The 20,002-nt window shown below is 41.9% G+C and overlaps 1 protein-coding gene across 11 annotated transcripts in view; it reads right to left on the bottom strand.

The window, feature by feature from the left end:
* The window catches only part of APC (APC regulator of WNT signaling pathway), a 108,729-nt gene that overhangs the window by 33,530 nt on the left and 55,197 nt on the right, over positions 1-20,002 (bottom strand). For 7 of the 11 annotated variants that reach the window (XM_082074392.1, XM_082074399.1, XM_082074395.1 and 4 more), the window contains 3 exons: positions 17,916-18,024; positions 16,164-16,277; positions 7,888-7,971 (listed from right to left, as the gene is read on the bottom strand). In XM_082074392.1, coding sequence (XP_081930518.1) covers positions 7,888-7,971; positions 16,164-16,277; positions 17,916-18,024 — 307 coding nt within the window. The remainder of the gene's footprint in view (positions 1-7,887; positions 7,972-16,163; positions 16,278-17,915; positions 18,025-20,002) is intronic. The other 4 variants (XM_082074401.1, XM_082074393.1, XM_082074402.1 and 1 more) reach the window with 1 other exon arrangement.

Here is a 20,002-nt window from a genome sequence, read left to right as displayed (position 1 = left end):
TGTGTATTTATTAGAAGACTTTTCTATGCATAAACCACTGTTTTTTTCCCAGCACTCCACTACTCTATTATTTTACGTGTACTGAAAACTACACATACAATATTATTTTCTGAACATCAGAAAATGTATATTTTGCCACTGCTTCATATTAAACACAATACACATACAGCTATAAGTAAGAAGGTAAGTCAAAGAATACAACAAACAAAAATAAGAAACCATAAGATTGAAACAATTTTGCTACAGTCAAGTCAAAGAAAAAAGAAATTCTAGTGAGTCAAATCCTTGAGAGAACTCCTGTCCATCCCAGTTTAAAGATTGCTGAGCACAACCTCTATACAGAATAAATCCTTCACATTTTATCTACAGCAACGCCGCCCAATGGAAAGACTTCACTTATTTCAAACAAGAGATATTCTGAAAGAAAGGCCTGTACCACTTTAACAAATCAAAACCCCCATATTAAACATTTGCCAAGAATGTTTCTTTCCTTTAAATAAGTTCAGATTTGTACCTGAGAGACCAAAAAAAACTCTTTGGAGGGGTCTAACTCTACAGGGGACTTCAAACATTACTATGAAAGTCCTGCAAAATTTCTAACAGAAGTCTCACAGAATTTGAAGCTCCCATCACTTGCAGGCAAATTACTTCAACTTTTTCTAGTAGCATTTACAACACTTAGTAATTCACCAAACCTTAAAAATTTGCACCAAAATTTTCTCTGATCATTGATTTCCAAAAGCTATTTTTATGGGGCAGTACTGTATTTGGTCTTACTCTACAAGATATATTGCACTTGGATTCCACAATGATTGGCTTCACCATAGGGGCCAACTGTATCAGTAGACAAGCTATGGTATTTATAACTGCTGTTACTATATCTTTATAAACATAAGGAGCACATTCGATTTGGGTATCACTATATCAGGCAGAGTATAAAAATCTAACAAATGCCTCAAGTTTAGATTTTTCAGTTACATGGACTCTGCAGTTTGACTGCTACTACCTTTCTCCTTGCTACCAGGCAATTTCAGAACTAGATCTCCATAGAAGATGGCCATTCTTTGGAAATTATTAAAACACACCATAAAGTATTAATAAGTATGTAGTGACTGTCTCCTTTACCACCAGCACGCTGGTAACATCTGACTACACAACTAGCCCTCCAGACACTTCATGGATAAGACACCACAACAACATTTTGATATATTAGAATTTCCATGTATTCAGTATTCAGCAGCCAAATAACTTGGTGAAAGGCATGAAGAACTAAGACAAAAACTTATTTAATCCTGTAGTTGCATCTCAGTGCATTTTGAGTTCTTGAGCTTAAGTGAATCCGAAGTATTGTGATTCTTTTTTTTTTTTTTTACCAGAGGAAGAAAGAAACACTCTGGGGACAGGACCTGCCCAACTAAATGGGGCAAAGTATCTGTTGAGAGACTGGCCAACCAGGTAGGGAGAGCTTAAAACTAGGAACGATGAGGGACAGAGCAATTACTCAATAAACAAGTAAGGAAGCTGGGGACAGGGCAGGCAAGGCAAGGGCCCTGGCTGATGGGAACACAAGGGCAAAGCCACACAACTGGGGTGGAGAAGTGGAATCCCTTTAAGCACCAGCACACAAGGAGGGAGGTGCAGCAGAACAACCTCATGGGGAAAGCTCTCACGCCTGTGTGGGGAATCGGCACACCTGAGTGCCTTGACACTAATGCATGCTGCATGGAAAACAAACGAGGAGTTAAAGTGTGTGCAGCCATGGGGCTACAACCTCATTGAGACCACAGAGAAGTGCAGTGGGATAGCTCACATGACTGGAAAGCTACAATTGAGAATACAGGTATTTTAGGAAGGGCAGGCTGGGAAGGCAAGGAGGGGGGGTTGTCCTTTACGCGAGAGAGCAGCTAGAGTGCATGTAGCTTTGCCTAGGAGTGGGTCAGAAGCCAGTCAAGAGCTTGTAGGTGAAGATTAGCAGGCAGACCAACATGCATGCTGTTGTAGTGGACATCTGCGAAAGACTTCCTGATCAGGAAAAGGAAACAGATGAGACCTTTTCCAAATAAATGGAGGAAGCCTTGTGTATACACGCCCTGACCCTCATGAGGAACTTCAGCCACCCTTGTATCTGCTGGAAGGGCAATACCAGGACAAAACATTTTAGGAGATATCTTGAGTCCTCTGATGACAACTTCCTGACACACGTGACTGAAAAGCCAACAAGAAGCGGTACGCTGCTGGACCTGACACTTACAAAACACTGGTTGAGGACATGAAAGTGAGAAGCAGCCTTGGCTGTGGTGACCATAAGATGGTAGGGTTCAGGATCCTAAGAGGAAGGACAAGGGCAAAAACCAGGACCACAGCCCTGCATTGCAGGAGAGATTTCACGTTCTTCAGACATCTGCTGCAGCAACAGGTGTGGTTGCTCGTGCAGTAGAACACAGAGGTTCTGCTCTCATTGCTTGTTAGATCTCTCATCTATTGGCAGTGTCCTAGACTGCTGCTGGCATGGTCTCCTCCAGGAAGAGAGCTTGCTTGAAAAAGACTGTGGCGACTCAAACAGAGACCTTACCCCAAACCATGGCTGTTCAGGTCACTGGCTGTGGAGAGTGCCAGAGCCTGCTGCTGCCAGGGGAGGGAGGCCAGAATTCGACCTGCATGAGGTGTGAACAGGTGCAAGATGTGCTCAGCATGGTTGCAAAACTCAAAGAGGAGGTCAAGACACTAAGGACCATCAGGGAGTGTGAAAAGGTGGCAGACCCCCTACCTTGTCGGGCAGAGGTGGAAGACCCAAGACAGTCCCCTGCCCTGTTGCTGTTGCGCAGAGGTTAAGTGACCTAAAAGATGAGGAGGATTGGAAGCGAGTTCCCGTTCGGCATCATGGGAAACCCCCCTCCCTACCTGCTTTACTTCCCCAGGTGCCCCTCCATAACAAGCTTGAAGCCCTGGAGCTTGAAGAGCAGGTAGGTGAGGTAGGTGAGGACACAGTGCAAGATCCGCCTACAGGGACACGTAGGAAGAGGCAGTTAACTCCACACCTCAAGACTGCCTCTGACAAGAAAGAAAGAAGGGTGATTTTAATAGGCGATTCCCTTCTGAGAGGGACGGAGGGCCCAATATGAAGAGTTGACCCTCATCACAGGGAAGTTCGTAGCCTACCCGGGGCCCAGATCAGGGATATCACCAGGGCACTCCCTGACTTGGTGCACCTGACAGACTACTACCCACTGCTGATCTTCCAGACAGGTGGGCAGGAGGCTGCATCCCGCAGTATGAGGGGCATAAAGAAAGACTTCAAGGCTCCGGGACGGATGGTGAAAGAGTCTGGAGCTCAAGTGATTTTCTCGTCACTCCTTCCATTTTTGGGTGACAACATGGGATGGAATAGAATAATTTAATCCGTAAACGACTGGCTTTGAGACTGGTGCTACAGGCAGGGCTTCGGATTCTTTGATAATGGCTGGATTTATAGGACACCAGTCCACACAGTGATGTGTGGGAATGGTTTATCCTGCAGGGGCAAAAGGACACTGGGTCAGGAATTAGCAGGGCTCATTTGGAGAGCTTTAAACGAGACTTGATGGGGGATGGGGTTCCAGGTGGGCCTGCATCAGTGGGGCAGCATTCTAGAATTGATGGGGACTGGGAGGCCTCCCATTCCCCTAGGGTGGAATCAGTATGCTCAGCTCGCTCCCTGAAATGCTTGTACACCAATGCACACAGCATGGGGAACAAGCAGTGAGAGCTAGAAACCTGAGTTCGGGCAGGAGATTATGATCTGGTGGCAATTACGGAGACATGGTGGGACAGCTCACATGACTGGAACGTGGTCATGGATAGCTTTGTCCTCTTCAGGAAAGACAGGACAGCCAGGCAAGGTGGTGGAGTTGCTCTTTACGTGACAGAGCAACTAGAATGTATCGAGTACTGTCCTGGCACAGATGAGGAGCAAGCTGAGCGTGTATGGGTGAGAATTAAGGGGTAGGCTGGCAGGGGAGACACTGTTGTGGGTGTCTATTACAGACCACCAGATCAAGGTCAGGAAGCTGATGGGGCCTTCTACAGGCAGCTGAGAGCAGCCTCACAATCACAGGCCCTGGTTGTCATGGGGGATTTTAACTTCCCTGATGTCTGCTGGAAGGACTACTCAGCCAGACAGCCACAGTACAGGAGGTTCCTCCAGCGCACTGAAGATAACTTTCTTATGCAAATGGTGGAAGAGCCGACCAGTAGAGGTGCACTACTGGACCTCATCCTCACTAACAAGGAGGGTCTGGTTGAAGCGATAAAGGTTGAGGGTTGCAGCAACCATGAAATGGTGGAGTTCAGGATCTTGTGTGGCAGGAACAGAGTATCAAGCAGAATTGCAACCGTGGCCTTCAGCAGGGCAAACTTCGGCCTTTTCAAGCAATTGCTAGAGAAAAACCCATGGGCAAGGCTGCTTGAAGGTAAAGGGGCCCAAGATAGTTGGTTAATGTTCAGGGATTTCTTCTACCAAGCTCAAGATCAGAGCATCCCGACACGTAGGAAGTCAAGGAAGGGAGCCAGGAGACCTGCGTGGTTAAACAGGGAACTGCTGGGTAAGCTCAGGTGGAAGAGGAGAGTTTACAGATCATGGAAGGAGGGGCTGGCCACTTGGAAGAATATAAGGCTGTTGTCAGGGGATGTAGGGAGGCAACTAGGAAAGTTAAGGCCTCGTTAGAATTAAACCTGGCACAAGGGGTCAAGGACAACAGAAAGAGCTTTTTCAAATATGTGGCAGATAGAACTAACACCAGAGGCAATGTAGGCCCATTGATGAATGAGGTGGGTGCCCTGGTGACAGAAGATACAGAGAAGGCAGAGTTACTGAATGCCTTCTTTGTTTCTGTCTACTCTGACAGAGGCTGTCCTGGGGAGCCCCGTACCCCTGAGGCCCCAGAGGAAGACAGGACAGTGCAAGAATTTGCCTTGTTTGATGAGGACTGGGTTAAGGAACAATTAGGCAATCTGGACATCCACAAATCCATGGGCCCAGATGGGATGCACTCACAGGTGCTGAGGGAGCTGGCTGAGGTCATTGCTGGACCACTCTCCATCTTTGCCAAGTCTTGGGAGACGGGAGAGGTGCCTGAGGACTGGAGGAAACCTAACGTCACCCTAGTCTTCAAAAAGGGCAAGAAGGAAGATCTGGGTAATTATAGACCGGTCAGCCTCACCTCCATCCCTGGGAAAGTAATGGAACAACTTCTCCTTGGTGTCATCTCAAGGCATATCAAGGATAAGAGGGTAATTAGGGGCAGTCAACATGGCTTCACCAAGGGGAAGTCGTGCTTGACCAACCTTGTAGCCTTTTATGAAGATATAACAAGGTGGATAGATGATGGCAGGGCAGTGGATGTGGTCTACCTTGACTTCAGTAAAGCATTTGACACAGTCTCCCACAGCATTCTCATAGCTAAACTGAGGAAGTGTGGTCTGGATGATCAGGAAGTGAGGTGGACTGCGAACTGCCTGAAGGAAAGAAGCCAGAGAGTCGTGGTCAATGGGGCAGAGTCCGCTTGGAGGCCTGTATCTAGTGGAGTGCCTCAAGGGTCAGTACTGGGCCCAGTACTGTTCAATATATTCATCAATGACTTGGATGAGGGAATAGAGTGTACTATCAGCAAGTTTGCTGATGACACCAAGCTGGGAGGAGTGGCTGACATGCCAGAAGGCTGTGCTGCCATCCAGCGTGACCTGGACAGGCTAGGGAGCTAGGCGGGGAAAAATTTAATGAAATATAACAAGGGCAAGTGTAGAGTCTTGCATCTGGGCAGGAACAAGCCCAGGTTTCAGTATAAGTTGGGGAATGACCTGTTAGAGAGCAGGGTAGGGGAGAGGGACCTGGGGATCCTGGTAGATAACAGGATGACCATGAGCCAGCACTGTGCCCTTGTGGCCAAGAGGGCCAATGGCATCCTGGGGTGTATTAGAAGGGGGGTGGTTAGTAGGTCCAGAGAGGTTCTCCTTCCTCTCTACTTTGCCCTGGTGAGACCACACCTTGATTATTGTGTCCAGTTCTGGGCTCCTCAGTTCAAGAAGGACAGGGAACTGCTGGAGAGGGTCCAGCGTAAGGCAACGAAGATGATTAAGGGAGTGGAGCACCTCCCTTATGAAGAAAGGCTGAGGGAGCTGTGTCTCTTTAGTCTGGAGAAGAGGAGACTGAGGGGTGACCTTATTAATGTTTACAAATATACAAAGGGTGAGTGTCACGAGGATGGAGCCAGGCTCTTCTCAGTGAAAAACAATGGTAGGACAAGGGGTAATGGGTTTAAGCTGGAACGTAAGAGGTTCCACTTAAACTTGAGAAGAAACTTCTTCTCAGTGAGGGTAACAGAGCATTGGAACCGGATGCCCAGGGAGGTTGTGGAGTCTCCTACTCTGGAGACATTCAAAACCCGCCTGGACACGTTCCTGTGTAGCCTCATCTAGGTGTTCCTGCTCTGGCAGGGGGACTGGACTAGATGATCTTTCGAGGTCCCTTCCAATCACTAGCATTGTATAATTCTATGATTCAAGTTTGGGATGACAAAACTGTGAGGAGAAGCTGATACACCAGATAGTTCAGCCACTTTTCAGATGAATCTGGACAGGCTGGAGAAATGGGTTGATAAGAGAATCTTGTGCAGTTCAACAAGGAAAAGTGCAAAGTCCTGCATCTGGGGAGGAACAACCCCAGGCACCAGTAGATGCCAGGGGCTGCCTAGCTAGAAAACAGCTTAGCAGAAAAGGACCTGGGGGTCCTGGTGGACACCCAAGCTGAACATGGACCAAAAATGGACCCTGTGGCAAGAAGTCCAACAGTATCCTGGGCCGCATTAAGAAGTGTTTTGCCAGAAAAGTCAAGGAAGGTAAATCCTCCCTCTCTACTCAGTGCTGGTGAAGCTACATCTGGAGAACTGTGTCCACTTCCAGCTTCTCCAGTACAAGAAAAATATAGACGTACTAGAGTCAGTCCCGTGCAGGGCCACAAAGGTGCTTAAGGGGCTGGAGCATCTCTCATGTACAGAGAGGCTGAGAGAGCCTGAAGAAGGCTCAGGGGGGAACTCATCAATGTGGCTTAATACCTGGATTATTTAACATGTCAAAAGACCAGACAACTTTAATTACACACACTAGTGTCTGCTTCACTTACAAAACCAGATCTTCCCCAAAACCCTGGAATTATGAAATCATGATTTTTCAAAATGGAAAAATACACAGCCCTTAGTAATCAAAACGCTGATCTGAGCTTTCACAGTAGTTATTTTGGGTGAAGGCAAACCATAAAATATTCAGGTCCAACATAAAATTCATATTTAATTTACCAATATAAGAAATTGAGTTGACCTTGGAATTTCCACTGTGAGAGTAGTTTTTGTTAACAGCAATTACTACCATGGACTTTGTAATTTACAGCAAACATTATCTTGTACTTCTTAATACACAACCCAATACTTAAACACTAAAAACATGCCAGGCTTCTGTAACAAAGTCTGACAGAAGCTGTATTTGCTCTTTTTTAATCTTATCTCTCTCAAAAGATAAGCAAACCACGAAGGTGCTTATCAGAGATTCATACTTAGAAAGGCACATACAACTGATTGTTACAATTATTTACTAAAACCAAGACTCAGCCTTCATAATACATTGCACATCAGTTAACTTTTAACTGGTACACCATTAGTGATTAAAGTTCAGTAGCAGCACAAAGATTAATCCAGGTATTCCACCCTCAGTTCACTGGCCAGAGAGCAAGTAACAGCCTACTAGTTGATTAACTATTACATCACTAGCTGATGCAAATAATCCTACCATTTTATGATTTTTTTTTTTTCCCAGAAAAAGATACCATATTCAAAAGAAGGCAAGTAACTGCTCACTAACCTCTGCTTCAGCTGCTTGTGATTGCAGGAGCTGTCGTATACGAAGAATGTCCTTCTCTATTTGTTGAATTCTCGCCACCCTCGCCTGAAACGAATGCATTTTCATGTTTGATTTTGTTCAAAAACTCCTTTTACATACTGTCTAGAATGACAGTATGAAGAGTTCTGTGCAAATACAGCTGACTACAAAACAAAACTACTTCATTCATGTGCTAATTCAAATGTTCATAAAAAAACACAGGCATGATTGCAAACACTGAAAACATAGCGAGTAGTTCGGTTTTTAATAAAACTGATACTCATTTGGATATAACGGGTCATCACACAGTATACACTCAAGTACAGGAAAATGCTCCAGTTAACTTGCACAAACTTCCTGTTTCTGAAACTGACATTTTGTGCAGATCTTCAGCAAATTATTTGACTTGATCTCCAATATTAGACTTCTATTTGCCTTGAAGAGATTTGAGGAAGACTTATATTTGCAGAGTTTCTTGAAGGTATGAAATTCTGAATTACTTCTATTATATTCAGTTACTATAATGATTTCAGAGTTTTTCTTATGCACAGCCTCTGAATATTTTTCTGCTCCTAAAAATCTCAAAGAATTTACAGGCCGAGTATGAAGAAGAAAACTACATACTGCTTCTTTGGTTTGCCTGGGATATTATAAAAATTTCTGAATCAGTCTTTTACAGCCACATTGCTACTCATTTCCCACTGCAGCCATTCTGTGGTTAGTAAAGGGTATGATAAAAACCCAAAATGTTACAGGATACATATACTCCATAGAAGTTGTACTGTGAGGCACAGGATGCATTATGATTCTGTGAAACAGTAAGCATATGAAGTTTTATATCCCTGTATAAGCTTGATAATAAACTGAAGTTATGTAACTTTAAAAGTGAGCAGAAAGTAATTAGTCAAATAATATCAGGATATGAACAGAACAATGAACTGATTAAGTAGTACTGTTTCTGTGATGGACAGCTTAATAAAAAGGACACATAACTGAAAGAAAAATCCTGATTCTTTCTGCCTCGTTAACGTTTACATTACAATGTTATACTAAAAAAGGAAAGGCTTTGGGCATCTAGTGGACACTGCAAGGACCAGCATTATAGCCAATCTTATTTAATGTCTTTATAATCTGAAAACAGAAATAAGATGAACTTTCAAAAGGTGCTAATGCCAAAAGATACACATGGAATAGAAACACAATGTTATATAGAAATTTTAGAAATACAGAAGAAAATAGCATCACAAAATAGAACTAATTCCTAAAACATGCACCATAAGCAGCTACAGGAAAAGCATCATAAATGTTAACATTTATTAGAGATGCAAAGTGATGAACATTAAAATATAAATTTGATTTGAATTTGTAATGCAAAGTATCAGAAAAAATGCCAATAAAATTGGAAAGCTGCACACAGAGAAGTTTCAGCATAACATGAGGCAAACAGATAATTCATCCCCCTTTGCTCCTAGATCAAGAAATCCTTAAGTACTGATGCAGCTGCCCAAACTGAGACCCACTTCTTAGGGAAGTTTAACCCTGGCCCCAGGGAGGCATCAAAGATGTGAAAAGAAAACTTCCTGCCCTGGTTAGGCCCTCAGACTACTATCCTCTACTAATTTTTCAGGTAGGTAGCAATGAGAATGAAAAGGAAAATCCAAAGGCAATCAAGAGAGACTTCAGGACCCTGGGATGACTGGTTGCAGGATTGGGAGCACAAGCAGTGTTCTCCTCTGCTCCCCAGTTGCAGCGTATGACGAGGAAAGATGCAGAAAGACCCAAGAGATCAATACCTGACTGCGGAACTGGTGCCACCAGCAGAACTTTGGGTTTTTTGATCATGCTCAGTTTACATGACACCTAGCCTGCTGGTGACAAATGGGATGTACCTGTCTCAAAGTTGGAGGAAGATCCTGGGGCAGGAGTTAGCAGAGCTCCTTGAAGGAGCTTTAAACTAGATTGTTAGGGGGAAAGGGAGGAAACCAGACACAGCAGAGCCAAAGCCAAGGGCGACATGCCAGCATTCATGCGAAGGGGTGCTAGCGAGGCCCTTCCATCTGCTGTCTCAGTGGAGGTAGGGGATGGAGAGCCATGTGGTAGAAAAACACAAGGGTTATCTATGTGTTAGAAACCACGGAAGCCCTTGATGATGGTCACAAAGGAAACAGTCCTCACCAGAAAAAGGTGTCATGATCAATAGTCCAGCTGAAGTGCATCTATATGAATGCACACAGCATGACAACAAAGAGGAGCTGGACACCATTGTGTAGCAGAAAAACTATGACGTAGTTGCCATCACAGAAACATGGTGGGATGACTCTTTGTAACTGGAGTGCTGCATTAGATGGCTATAAACTCTTCAGAAGGGATAGGCAAGGAAGGAGAGGAGGTGGGGTAGCCATGTGTGTTAGGGACTGTTTTGATTGTCTGGAGCTTGATGAGGGTGATGACAGGGTTCCACATCCATGGGTGAGAGTCAAGGGGAAGGGCAACAAGGCAGGCACCCTGGTGGTGGTCTGTTACAGACCACCCAATCAGGGTGAAAAGGCAGATGAAATATTCTGCAGTCTCCTGATCGCTAGCCTTTGTTCTTAAGGGGGACTTCAACCTACCCGATGTCTGCTGGAAATACAACACAAGCAGAGAGGAAGCAGTCTAGGCTCCTGGAGTGCATGAAAGACAACTAGCTGACACAGCTGGTTAGAGAGCCAACTAGGGAAGGAGCCCCACTGGACATGTTGTTTCTAAGTAGAGAAGGGCTCATAAGCAGTGTGTCAGTTGGAGGTCGCCTTGGGCATAGTGACCATTAAAAGATCAAGTTTTCTACTCTGGGAGAAGGAGGGTGGTCAGCAGAACGGCTATGTTGGACTTCCAGAGGGCAGACTTTGGCCTGTTTTGGAGGCTGTTTAGCAGAGTCCCTCGTGAGGCAGTCCTGAAGGACAAAGGAGTCCAGGAAGGCTGGTCACTCTTCAAGAAGGAAATCTTAGAGGCGCAGGAGAAGGCTGTCCCCATGTGCCAAAACATGAGCCGGTGAGGAAGAAGACCAGCCTGGCTGAATAGAGACCTGCAGCTGGAACTCAAGAGAAAAAGGAGTATTTATAACCTTTGGAAGAAGGGGCAGGCAACTCAGGAGGATTACAAGGATGATATGAATTTATGCAGGGAGAAAATTAGAAGGGCCAAAGTTCAACTAGAGCTGAGCCTAGCTGCTGCTGTAAAAGGGAACAAAAAATGCTCCTGTAAATACATTGGCAACAAAAAGAGGGCTAAGGAGAATCTCTGTCCTCTGGTGGATGCAGTGGGAAACATATTGAGAGAGGACAAGGAAAAGGCTGAGGTACTAAATGCCTTCTTTACCTCAGTCTTTAACAGTAATACCAGTTGTGCTCCATGTACAGACCCCCCTGAGCTGGAAAACAGAGATGGGGAGCAGAATGAAGCCCAAATCTGAGGGGAAATGGTGAGTGACCTGCTACACCACTTAGACACTTCAGTCCATGGGGGCAGATGGGATCCATGCAAGGGGCACTGAGGGAGCTGGCAGAGGTGCTCACCAAGCCACTTTCCATTATTTCCATCCAGCAGCCCTGGCTAACCAGGGAGGTCCCAGTTGACTGGAAGCTAGTGAATGTGACACCCATCTACAAGAGCGGTTGGAAGGTGAGGGGCCTGGAGCACAAGTCTGATGAGGAGCGGCTGAGGGAATTGGGGCTGTTCAGCCTGGAGAAAAGGAGGCTGAGGAGAGATCTTATAACTGTCTACAACTACCTGAAAGGAGGTTGTAGCATGGAGGGTGTTGGTCTCTTCTCCCAAGTAGAAAGTGATAGGATGAGAGGAAATGGCCTCAAGTTGCACCAGGGAAGGTTCAGATTGGGTATCACGAAAAATTCCTTCATGCAAAGGTGAACAGGCTGCCCAGGGAAGTGATGGAGTCACCATTCTTACAGGTGTTTAAAAGATGTGGAGATGAGGATCTTAGAGACGTGGTTTAGTGCTAGATTTAGGTTATGGTTGGACTCAATGATATTACGGGTCTCCTTCAACCAAAATGATTCTATTATTCTATAATAAAAATATATTCCTGGAAATAACTGTGCATTGGTCAAGTAATGCATGACTGACACGGTCTTTAAGAATGGCTTGAATTTCCCCTAAAATTAGTTTGTTTCTGCATAACCAGCAATTTATTCTATAAAGGGCATCAAGAGAATCTAAGTATCTGTACATATATTTTTGTGCAGACTAAATAAATAAATAAATAAAATATATATATTGCATGATTGGCCCAGTATCACTGATGGAGTCCTCAAAAGGATCGGGAATTCAATCCACCCTCCTAATTTTAGTCCAGAGATGTAATCATCAGACCATTCTTCCTTATCTCATCATCTGTATTAAAGATAAATTGAGGAGTTATTAACTGGGAGCATTATTCGTACCAAACACTGTACAAGCAGAAAAAAGAATCCATTTCCTGCCACAAAGGCATACAGCCTAATGCCAAATACACAAAACCAGAGGTACACAATTGAAGAAGCACCAGGAATGGTTTTAACTTCAGAACATATAAGAGAAACATCACTTTTTATTCCTGTTTGTTCCCAGCATATTCCCAGTTACATTTACTAATCACATTTATTAACATAAAACTGTTGGATAAAGTAATTTAACAATTACAAGTTAGCAATTATTTGAACTTTACTGCTTTAGTAAAACTTATAACAAAAAAGAATTCTCAATATTCACAGTGATAGAAAAACAGTAATTTTCTAGAAAGTAAAAATAAAGAATATTTTGTTCTAAAACACTTCTCTTTTTTTTTCAAAATAAAATATACATGACAGACAAAAATATTAATGGGTTGGTCTACATTTACAAACAAGACCACTGTATGCAGATAACAGTGCTGAAATCTTAATCTGTAAAAGACTCCAGAATCCAAATTTTCACATATCTTTAGCGGTCTGCTGTTCTAGCAAACTTTTAAGGATCCTGAGATAAATTCTCATATGAATAATCATTTCTTGTAAGATATTCGGTAACTCTAAACCTAAAAAAATATCAGATCCTTCTTGTTCTGGCATGACAGAAAAATAAATGACTTGGACACAGGACTTGAGGGAATATTAGGTACGTTCACCGATGACACAAATTGGAAGGAGCTGTTCACATTCTTAAGGGCAGAGAGGCCCTGTAGAGGGATCTGGACAAATTGGAGAACTGGGTAATCACCAATTGCATGAAGTTCAACAAGGGCAAGTGCCGGATTTTGCACGTGGGACACGACAACCCTGGCTGTACATACAGACTGGGGGACAAGATGCTGGAGAGCAGCTCTGCAGAGAGGGATCTGGGGGTTCCAGTCTATGGCAAGTTGAACATGAGCCAACAGTGCCCTGGCAGCCAAGAGGGCAACCGTGTCCTGTGTGCATCCAGCACAGCATTGCCAGCCGGGTGAGGGAGGTGATTGTCCCGCTCGGCTCTGCACTGGTGCGGCCTCACCTGGAGCACTGTGTGCAGGTCTGGGCAACACAGGATAAAAAGGGTATAAAGCTACTGAAGAGTGTCCAGAAGAGGGCTGCAAAGCTGGTGAAGAGTTTGGAGAGGAAGCCATACAAGGAGTGGCTAAAATCAATTGGTTTGTTCAGCCTGAAGGAGACCTCAATCGCAGTCCACAGCTTCCTCACAAGGGGAGGAGGAGGGGCAGATGCTGATTCTCTCTGGTGACCAATGACAGAACCCGAGGGAATGTCAGAAAGATGTGCCAGGAGAAGTTTAGGTTCTTCCCCCAGAGGGTGGTGGAGCACTAGAACAGGCTCCCCAGAGAGGTGTCACAGCCCCAAGCCTGACAGCGTTCAAGAAGAGACTGGACAACACCCTCAGACACACGGTGTGAACTGTGGGGTTGTCATATGCAGGGACAGTAGTCGGACTCGATGATCATTGTGGGTCTTGTCCAACTGAGGACATTCTATGATGCTATGATAAATTCTATGTGAACACAATTTCATCCTTGGAACTTTTACATTTTACAGAAATTAAAGTTTGCTGCTTCTTATTATTAAGTATAAATGCCACAACATGTGAACAGTCAAAACACAGACAAGCATGGCTTTGGGTTTTTTACCCCAAGAACTACTGTGTGTAGTTATACACTTCAGGGTAGATATAACTACACTGTAGTTATACACTGCAAGTAATTAAGCATGGTAAAATGAATTGCTAACAGTCTTCTAATGCATTTCTGAGTGACTGTTACATACAAACTTCACAAAAGATAACAAATGGTGAGTTGCTGTGAGTTAACTTGCTTCAAAAGAAGAGGTTAAAGGAAATAATGACACATGAAAGAGGGAAGAGGTCCATGAGACAGGGTGGCTAGTGTAATGACTACTTGAACAACAGAAGGTTATCAGCTCTTTCACAGAATCAGTCTTTGTGACTCTTAATACAGAGATGTCTGCAATGCCACACTTCATATAGCTGAACCATTCTCTCTCTTCAATCTGCATTTTGCATTGAATTGTGTGTCACAATTAGTTAGGGAAGGAAACCACAGAGCAGAAAGTTGAAACACCAGGAAATTCATTACACCTGCCAAATATGAATGGTGCAATTTGCACCTTTAAGCATCACAGTGAAATAATCCAGAATTTGCTTTTATGTATTCGTACACCAATGAACTTCTACAAAGTTTTGGCACCTGTTATTGGTAAAATAAAACCAAGGGGAATTACCACTCCAATTCACAAGAAGCACATGCAGAAGTAGTTACTTCTTATTTTCCCACCTTCATATAATCACAACAGACAGTGTAATTTTTTAAAGTACATGTTATACACATAGATAGACAACAAAACAGTTGTGATAAAACCATGGGGTTATTAATTCCGAAAACCGTAAAATCTTTCAATGTCTTCTTGGCAAATTGTTTCTCTGAAAAAATTCACTTATTCTCTGCCTGACTGCATTTAGAATTTTGTCAGCAGCCTACCCTACCTATTTAGCTTACTTCACCTTGCTCTAGCTTAAGCTTTTTAGCAGCAAGAGAACTTTCCCAGAAGTTCTGTAACACCTTCTTCTGCAACAGGGCTAAGCAGACATCCACAGAAAATCCTGAGTTTGATCTGCCTTCACCCAGGACTGGCTGACACCATTTGTATAGCTGAATTTGTGCAGCGCATCACCACTGCTGATAAACCTCCATAATGCAGTAATACAGCTTCCAGATCAGAGCCAGTTATTATCCAGGCACAGTAAACTTGGGTTTGACAGAGTAGGTCTACGTAGGCAAAGCCCTACACAGTCTTTATGTACACACCTCACAATTGAAGGATATCTGTTCTCCTAAATACTTATAACCATATGAATTTTCAGAAAAGTCCTACTAAATTGTTAACTTTGAAACTTAAAGCAGCTTTTCTAGTCACAAACAAAAATAGAAATGTTTCCTTACGTAGCAAAATTTTGTGTTGAGTAAACTTGGCAAGACAAATAGAACCTACTTTTATTGAAAGGACTTATTTTTGTAACATTCACCATTTAAAAAAATATCTTAGCAAGCCGGTTATTTAACATCTCTGGAAATAAATGTTAACAATGCAAATTGTCGCTTTGTTACTGTGGGGGGAATACTTTTTATAACTAGCAAGCAACTGATCTCTCCATTTACAGGTTCCACACAATTAGATTAGAATTATACTTCCAAATGGGTGTAACACGATTTGCATATAGAATTCTACATCCTCATCATGAATGCAAAACAATTCTTGGTGAGAGCAACCAACTTCCAGATACGTATATGAATTACATTTTACTTGAATACCTTGTTTGCAAAGATTATTCTTTGATACGTGGTTTCTGGTTAAAGGAACTCAACCATAGATTTTATTTTGAACTTAAAAGCATGAAAAAAACCAAACATGATAGATATAAATAAAGTAGTTGTAAATACATGTTTGTTTGAAACTAAAATGGTAATAAAAATAAGCAAATAATAATTTTAAAAGGTTTTTTTTTTTAAGAAATTGTCTACATCTGTGTACTCACAAGTCTTCTTTCAAAACATGCAAAGGGTACTTTTTGCTGTGTAGTTATTTCCTATGGCCTGATTCCTATTTTTGTATTTGAAAGGCTAACTAAATGCTCTAAGGTATCACTGTGTTTACACACAGTTGTAAGATACAACTACCAATAATTTCATAAAAATGCAGGAAATTTTTTTTTCATCCCTTCTAATAACAAAAGACAAACTATACCTGTGCTCGCTTCTCCATGTCCTGACAAGTACCTAGTTGTTCCTCCATTGCAGCTCTGATTTGCCTTGCCTCATACTCCAACTGCCTTCTGGTCATATCTGTTTGTAAGGAGAACTGAAATTGAAGTACAGAGAAGGCATTTTAGTAAATAATGTTTATGTGAACTATATATTTCTCTGAGCATAAGCAGAACAATTACTTTTCCACACCAAAGTTCATAAACAAAACACAATTATAGATCCTTAAAATATGACTGCATTATTAAAAATAAGAACACATACTGTTGTAAAACCAACAGACTACCACCAAGTTCTGTCAAATGACTAAATATATTACATAAACGTTGTGACAGTGTAATTCATTACGTGCCTGGAACATCTGGCTACTAAGATCCATCAGCATACAAACAAAACTATAATGCATGCCATCTGAATCAGTATTTTCAGAAATATTCAGAGGTATCAAACTAGTGCACATAGTGATGGTTTTCATACTTCTGCTATCTACCCTATTTTTAACTCTCCTGTGGAAAAAGCACTAGTATTCAATTCATGCACAACACAGCTTAAGAGAAGACACTACAACTGACATGTTTTTCAAGACAAGAGCAAAGCACTTCACTAGTTTTGGACAATTACTCAGTTTGCAAATGAGTCTCCAAGAGCCGTCCTTCCAGCAGACTTCCCCAAGTTCAATTTAGAGAGTCAAAAAGAGACAATCATCTATCTACAAAAACGTGAAAAGCAGGAAAAAAGAATGGGAACTGCCCCTCTATTGTGGCTGAAGTAAGTAGCAATGAATATAAATTACCACGGAAGAGCTTTAGTGTAGATGTTAAGTAAGACATTCTAATCATAAGAAGAGATAAGTTAAACTGATTACCTATGAAACTAGGTAGACAATCTTAAAACCTAAAACAGAGTGACTCAGATACAGCTGACAGTGCCTTTGGTGAGGGACTGCCCTTCCTCAAGATCCTTTTCAGACCTCCCTGCCTTGCTTCTGGGGTTCTGATAAGCTCAGTTACAATTCAGTGTTAGATTTGCTCAAGTCCAGCTGCTTCACTGCAGTCACAGAAACATTTCCACTGTCTGTTTCCATTTCCAGGAGGCTGACTATTCCTGATCAGGTACGACTGTAACAATGGGCAACCAGGACTTCCTAACACTGTATGTGTCAAGGAATGCACTGCAAATATATTCCAGCTGCTGAAGTCTGACAACAGGAAAATCTGTGTTATCTGGGACATCAGATATCTTCGTTAGTCAAAATAATTATGACTTGAATGTAAATAGTTTGGAGATGCCAAGGTAAAAGCATGGAGCAACACCACCTACACAGGCTATAGCACAACTTTACTTGCTGTTATGAATTGACAGCTCCTGTGTAAGTTGTCTCTTAGGCTAATGTTGCTCTCAAAACTAAAATAATGCATTAAATAACAGAACGGATGGAAAAAAGACCTTTGGGGAGAGAGTTATAGAAGCAACGTACTGACATGTAATTAATTTGTCATAACTTTTCAGTGCTTTTCTCTATCACTGACATTTATACTGACAGGTATGAATTTTAATGTGTAAAATTACATAAGAAAAATGCATGATTTAGGCTAAGGTTGGCTTTACATAGTGAATAAATATGTTTTAAATTAAAATTATATTAGAGAACATCACCAAATTCATAAAATATACACAGCATCTAAACAAAGACCATAGCATCAGATACATGACTAAGCATACTGAAGGTACTTACATTTTCAGTAAGTGGGAGACTATCAATCCTTTTAGTCAGGTTCTGAAGTTGGGCATAATACCAGTCCTTTTCTTTCTCTTCCTTCTCAAGCTCCGCAAGCAAAAGAGATCTATTAAAAACAGAAGCAGGAAATGTCTCACTAGATAAAGACCTCATTACCATATGTGGGTACAGAAACAAGCACCGATATCCACAAAAAAAGTTTAAATGAAAAACAAAGTTTGAAGAGGGCATTAAGCAGACATTTGAGAAGGTGGGTGCAGTTCCCTGGTCCCGGCTAAACAACCTTTTGACTCCTCTTTGCTAATCAAGTCACTAGCTTCTTGTATATCAGGACCACATCTATAGAAGAGGAAAATACCTACATTGCTCTACAAAACCATTTTGAAACCTAAAACTGAGGTATTTTGTGAAAGCAAAAAAGTTAGTCATGTGCTAACTTGTATCCTGCGTCTTTTAAACAATATGCTTTGTACAATGCATCGAACTACATTTAAGGGCCTGAATGTTGTAGGAGCATGTACCTCCCTGAATAACATTACTGAATTAAATTCTCATCCATCTTCACACTGTCTCCTTCCTAACTTTGCCACCTTTACCAAAACTATGGGTAACACACACAAAATTAAGGCATTACTATGAGTATTAAAAAATACTTCAAAGAGTATTTTCCATCAAATGTTATAGATAGGATACATTTGCAATTGTTTAAAACATTTAAATGGGTGCCATAAGCATACTGTGTTCCTGAATAATATATGAGGAATATTAATATATGCAGAAGAAAATAATCTATTAACAAATTTTACATGCTATTTTATCAATCTTGCATGAACTACATTTACACAGTTGTAAACTTTATCAATATAGTGTTTACTGTTACAACACTTTCAAAAGGTATTAACATTTTGAGGCAAAATCTGGCTAGTAGGGGTATAAAGAAAACCCATTCTTGGTTGTTTTTGTTGTTGTCATTGGTTTTGGTGAGGTTTTTGTTGTTGGCTGGTTGGTTTGGTTATTTTTATACACACGTTATTAATTTCTTATAAATGCGCTTTGTGAGCACTCTTCTGCCTTCTAACAATTTAATACTGCTCACTAGCATTCATGGAAATGTTAAAATTAAGACTTAGTCAGAGAAGAGAAAGCTGCATACAACCTTTTCCAGTATTAGTCCCTATCATTTAACTTCTGCATCCCCCTCTCTAAACACAGGTTGTGGATTTTCTGAGCAAGAGCTAAATGAGCATTTATCAACCACACGAACACATTACAGATAATTACTGGAAGGTGTTAAACAAAAAAAACACAGCATACAACAAAAAACACAAACTTCCCTGACTACTTTGATAATGCATCCTAATCGCTATTTGAGATTAAGATACTCAAACATGCACAGGCGAGAACTTCATGTAGAACAAATAATTCAACAATATGTGCTTTAAAAGACCTGTTCGACCTAGATCCTGCTTTATAAAGGTTTCAAACTAGTTTGATGACTTGACTTTTATACTCCATACCCAATGCAAGTGGCCTGACCAGTGTTCAAATGGAAAATTAAAATTGACAAAATCCCTCATTACAACTGCAAGAGACTGAAAAATTACACACATTTTAAAGAGTGTTAGATGTTTTAAAACATGGACAGAATTACATAAATTTCCAGATTTGATTCAACAGTTATGTTGAAACAGAATTATTTTAAGAATGTCAAGACTACACACTGAGTCATTTACTGGGCAGCTTTAACAACAGCAAAGTATACAATCAAAATTGATGAAAAGAAACAATAAGTGACGATTACCATACCATGGCAGGTAAGTGTAGCAGGATTACAGGAAAAGAGTAATTCCCCAGCTACAGGGATGGGGCTGGCAAGAACTCCTTAAGTCCTTTAGAAAGACTGAAAGAAAAGCTAACAGATGGTGCTCAGGGAAGCCTGTGAGGAAAGTAGATATTTTTGGCCTCCCACCTGCCCCTCCTGTTAACACACGCCCTGGGTGCCTGATCACATTCTGCAAGACTCCCCCTTTTTTCCACCTTGGGTGCTCATGCGTCAGTTGTGTCCAGTTTGTGAAATCAAATTT

Source organism: Streptopelia decaocto (genome assembly GCF_964273445.1).
Source record: "Streptopelia decaocto genome assembly, chromosome: Z".
In the NCBI taxonomy this organism is placed as follows: Eukaryota; Metazoa; Chordata; class Aves; order Columbiformes; family Columbidae; genus Streptopelia; species Streptopelia decaocto.
Note: the sequence above shows the minus strand (reverse complement) of the source record. Positions and strands in the feature narration are given on the sequence as shown.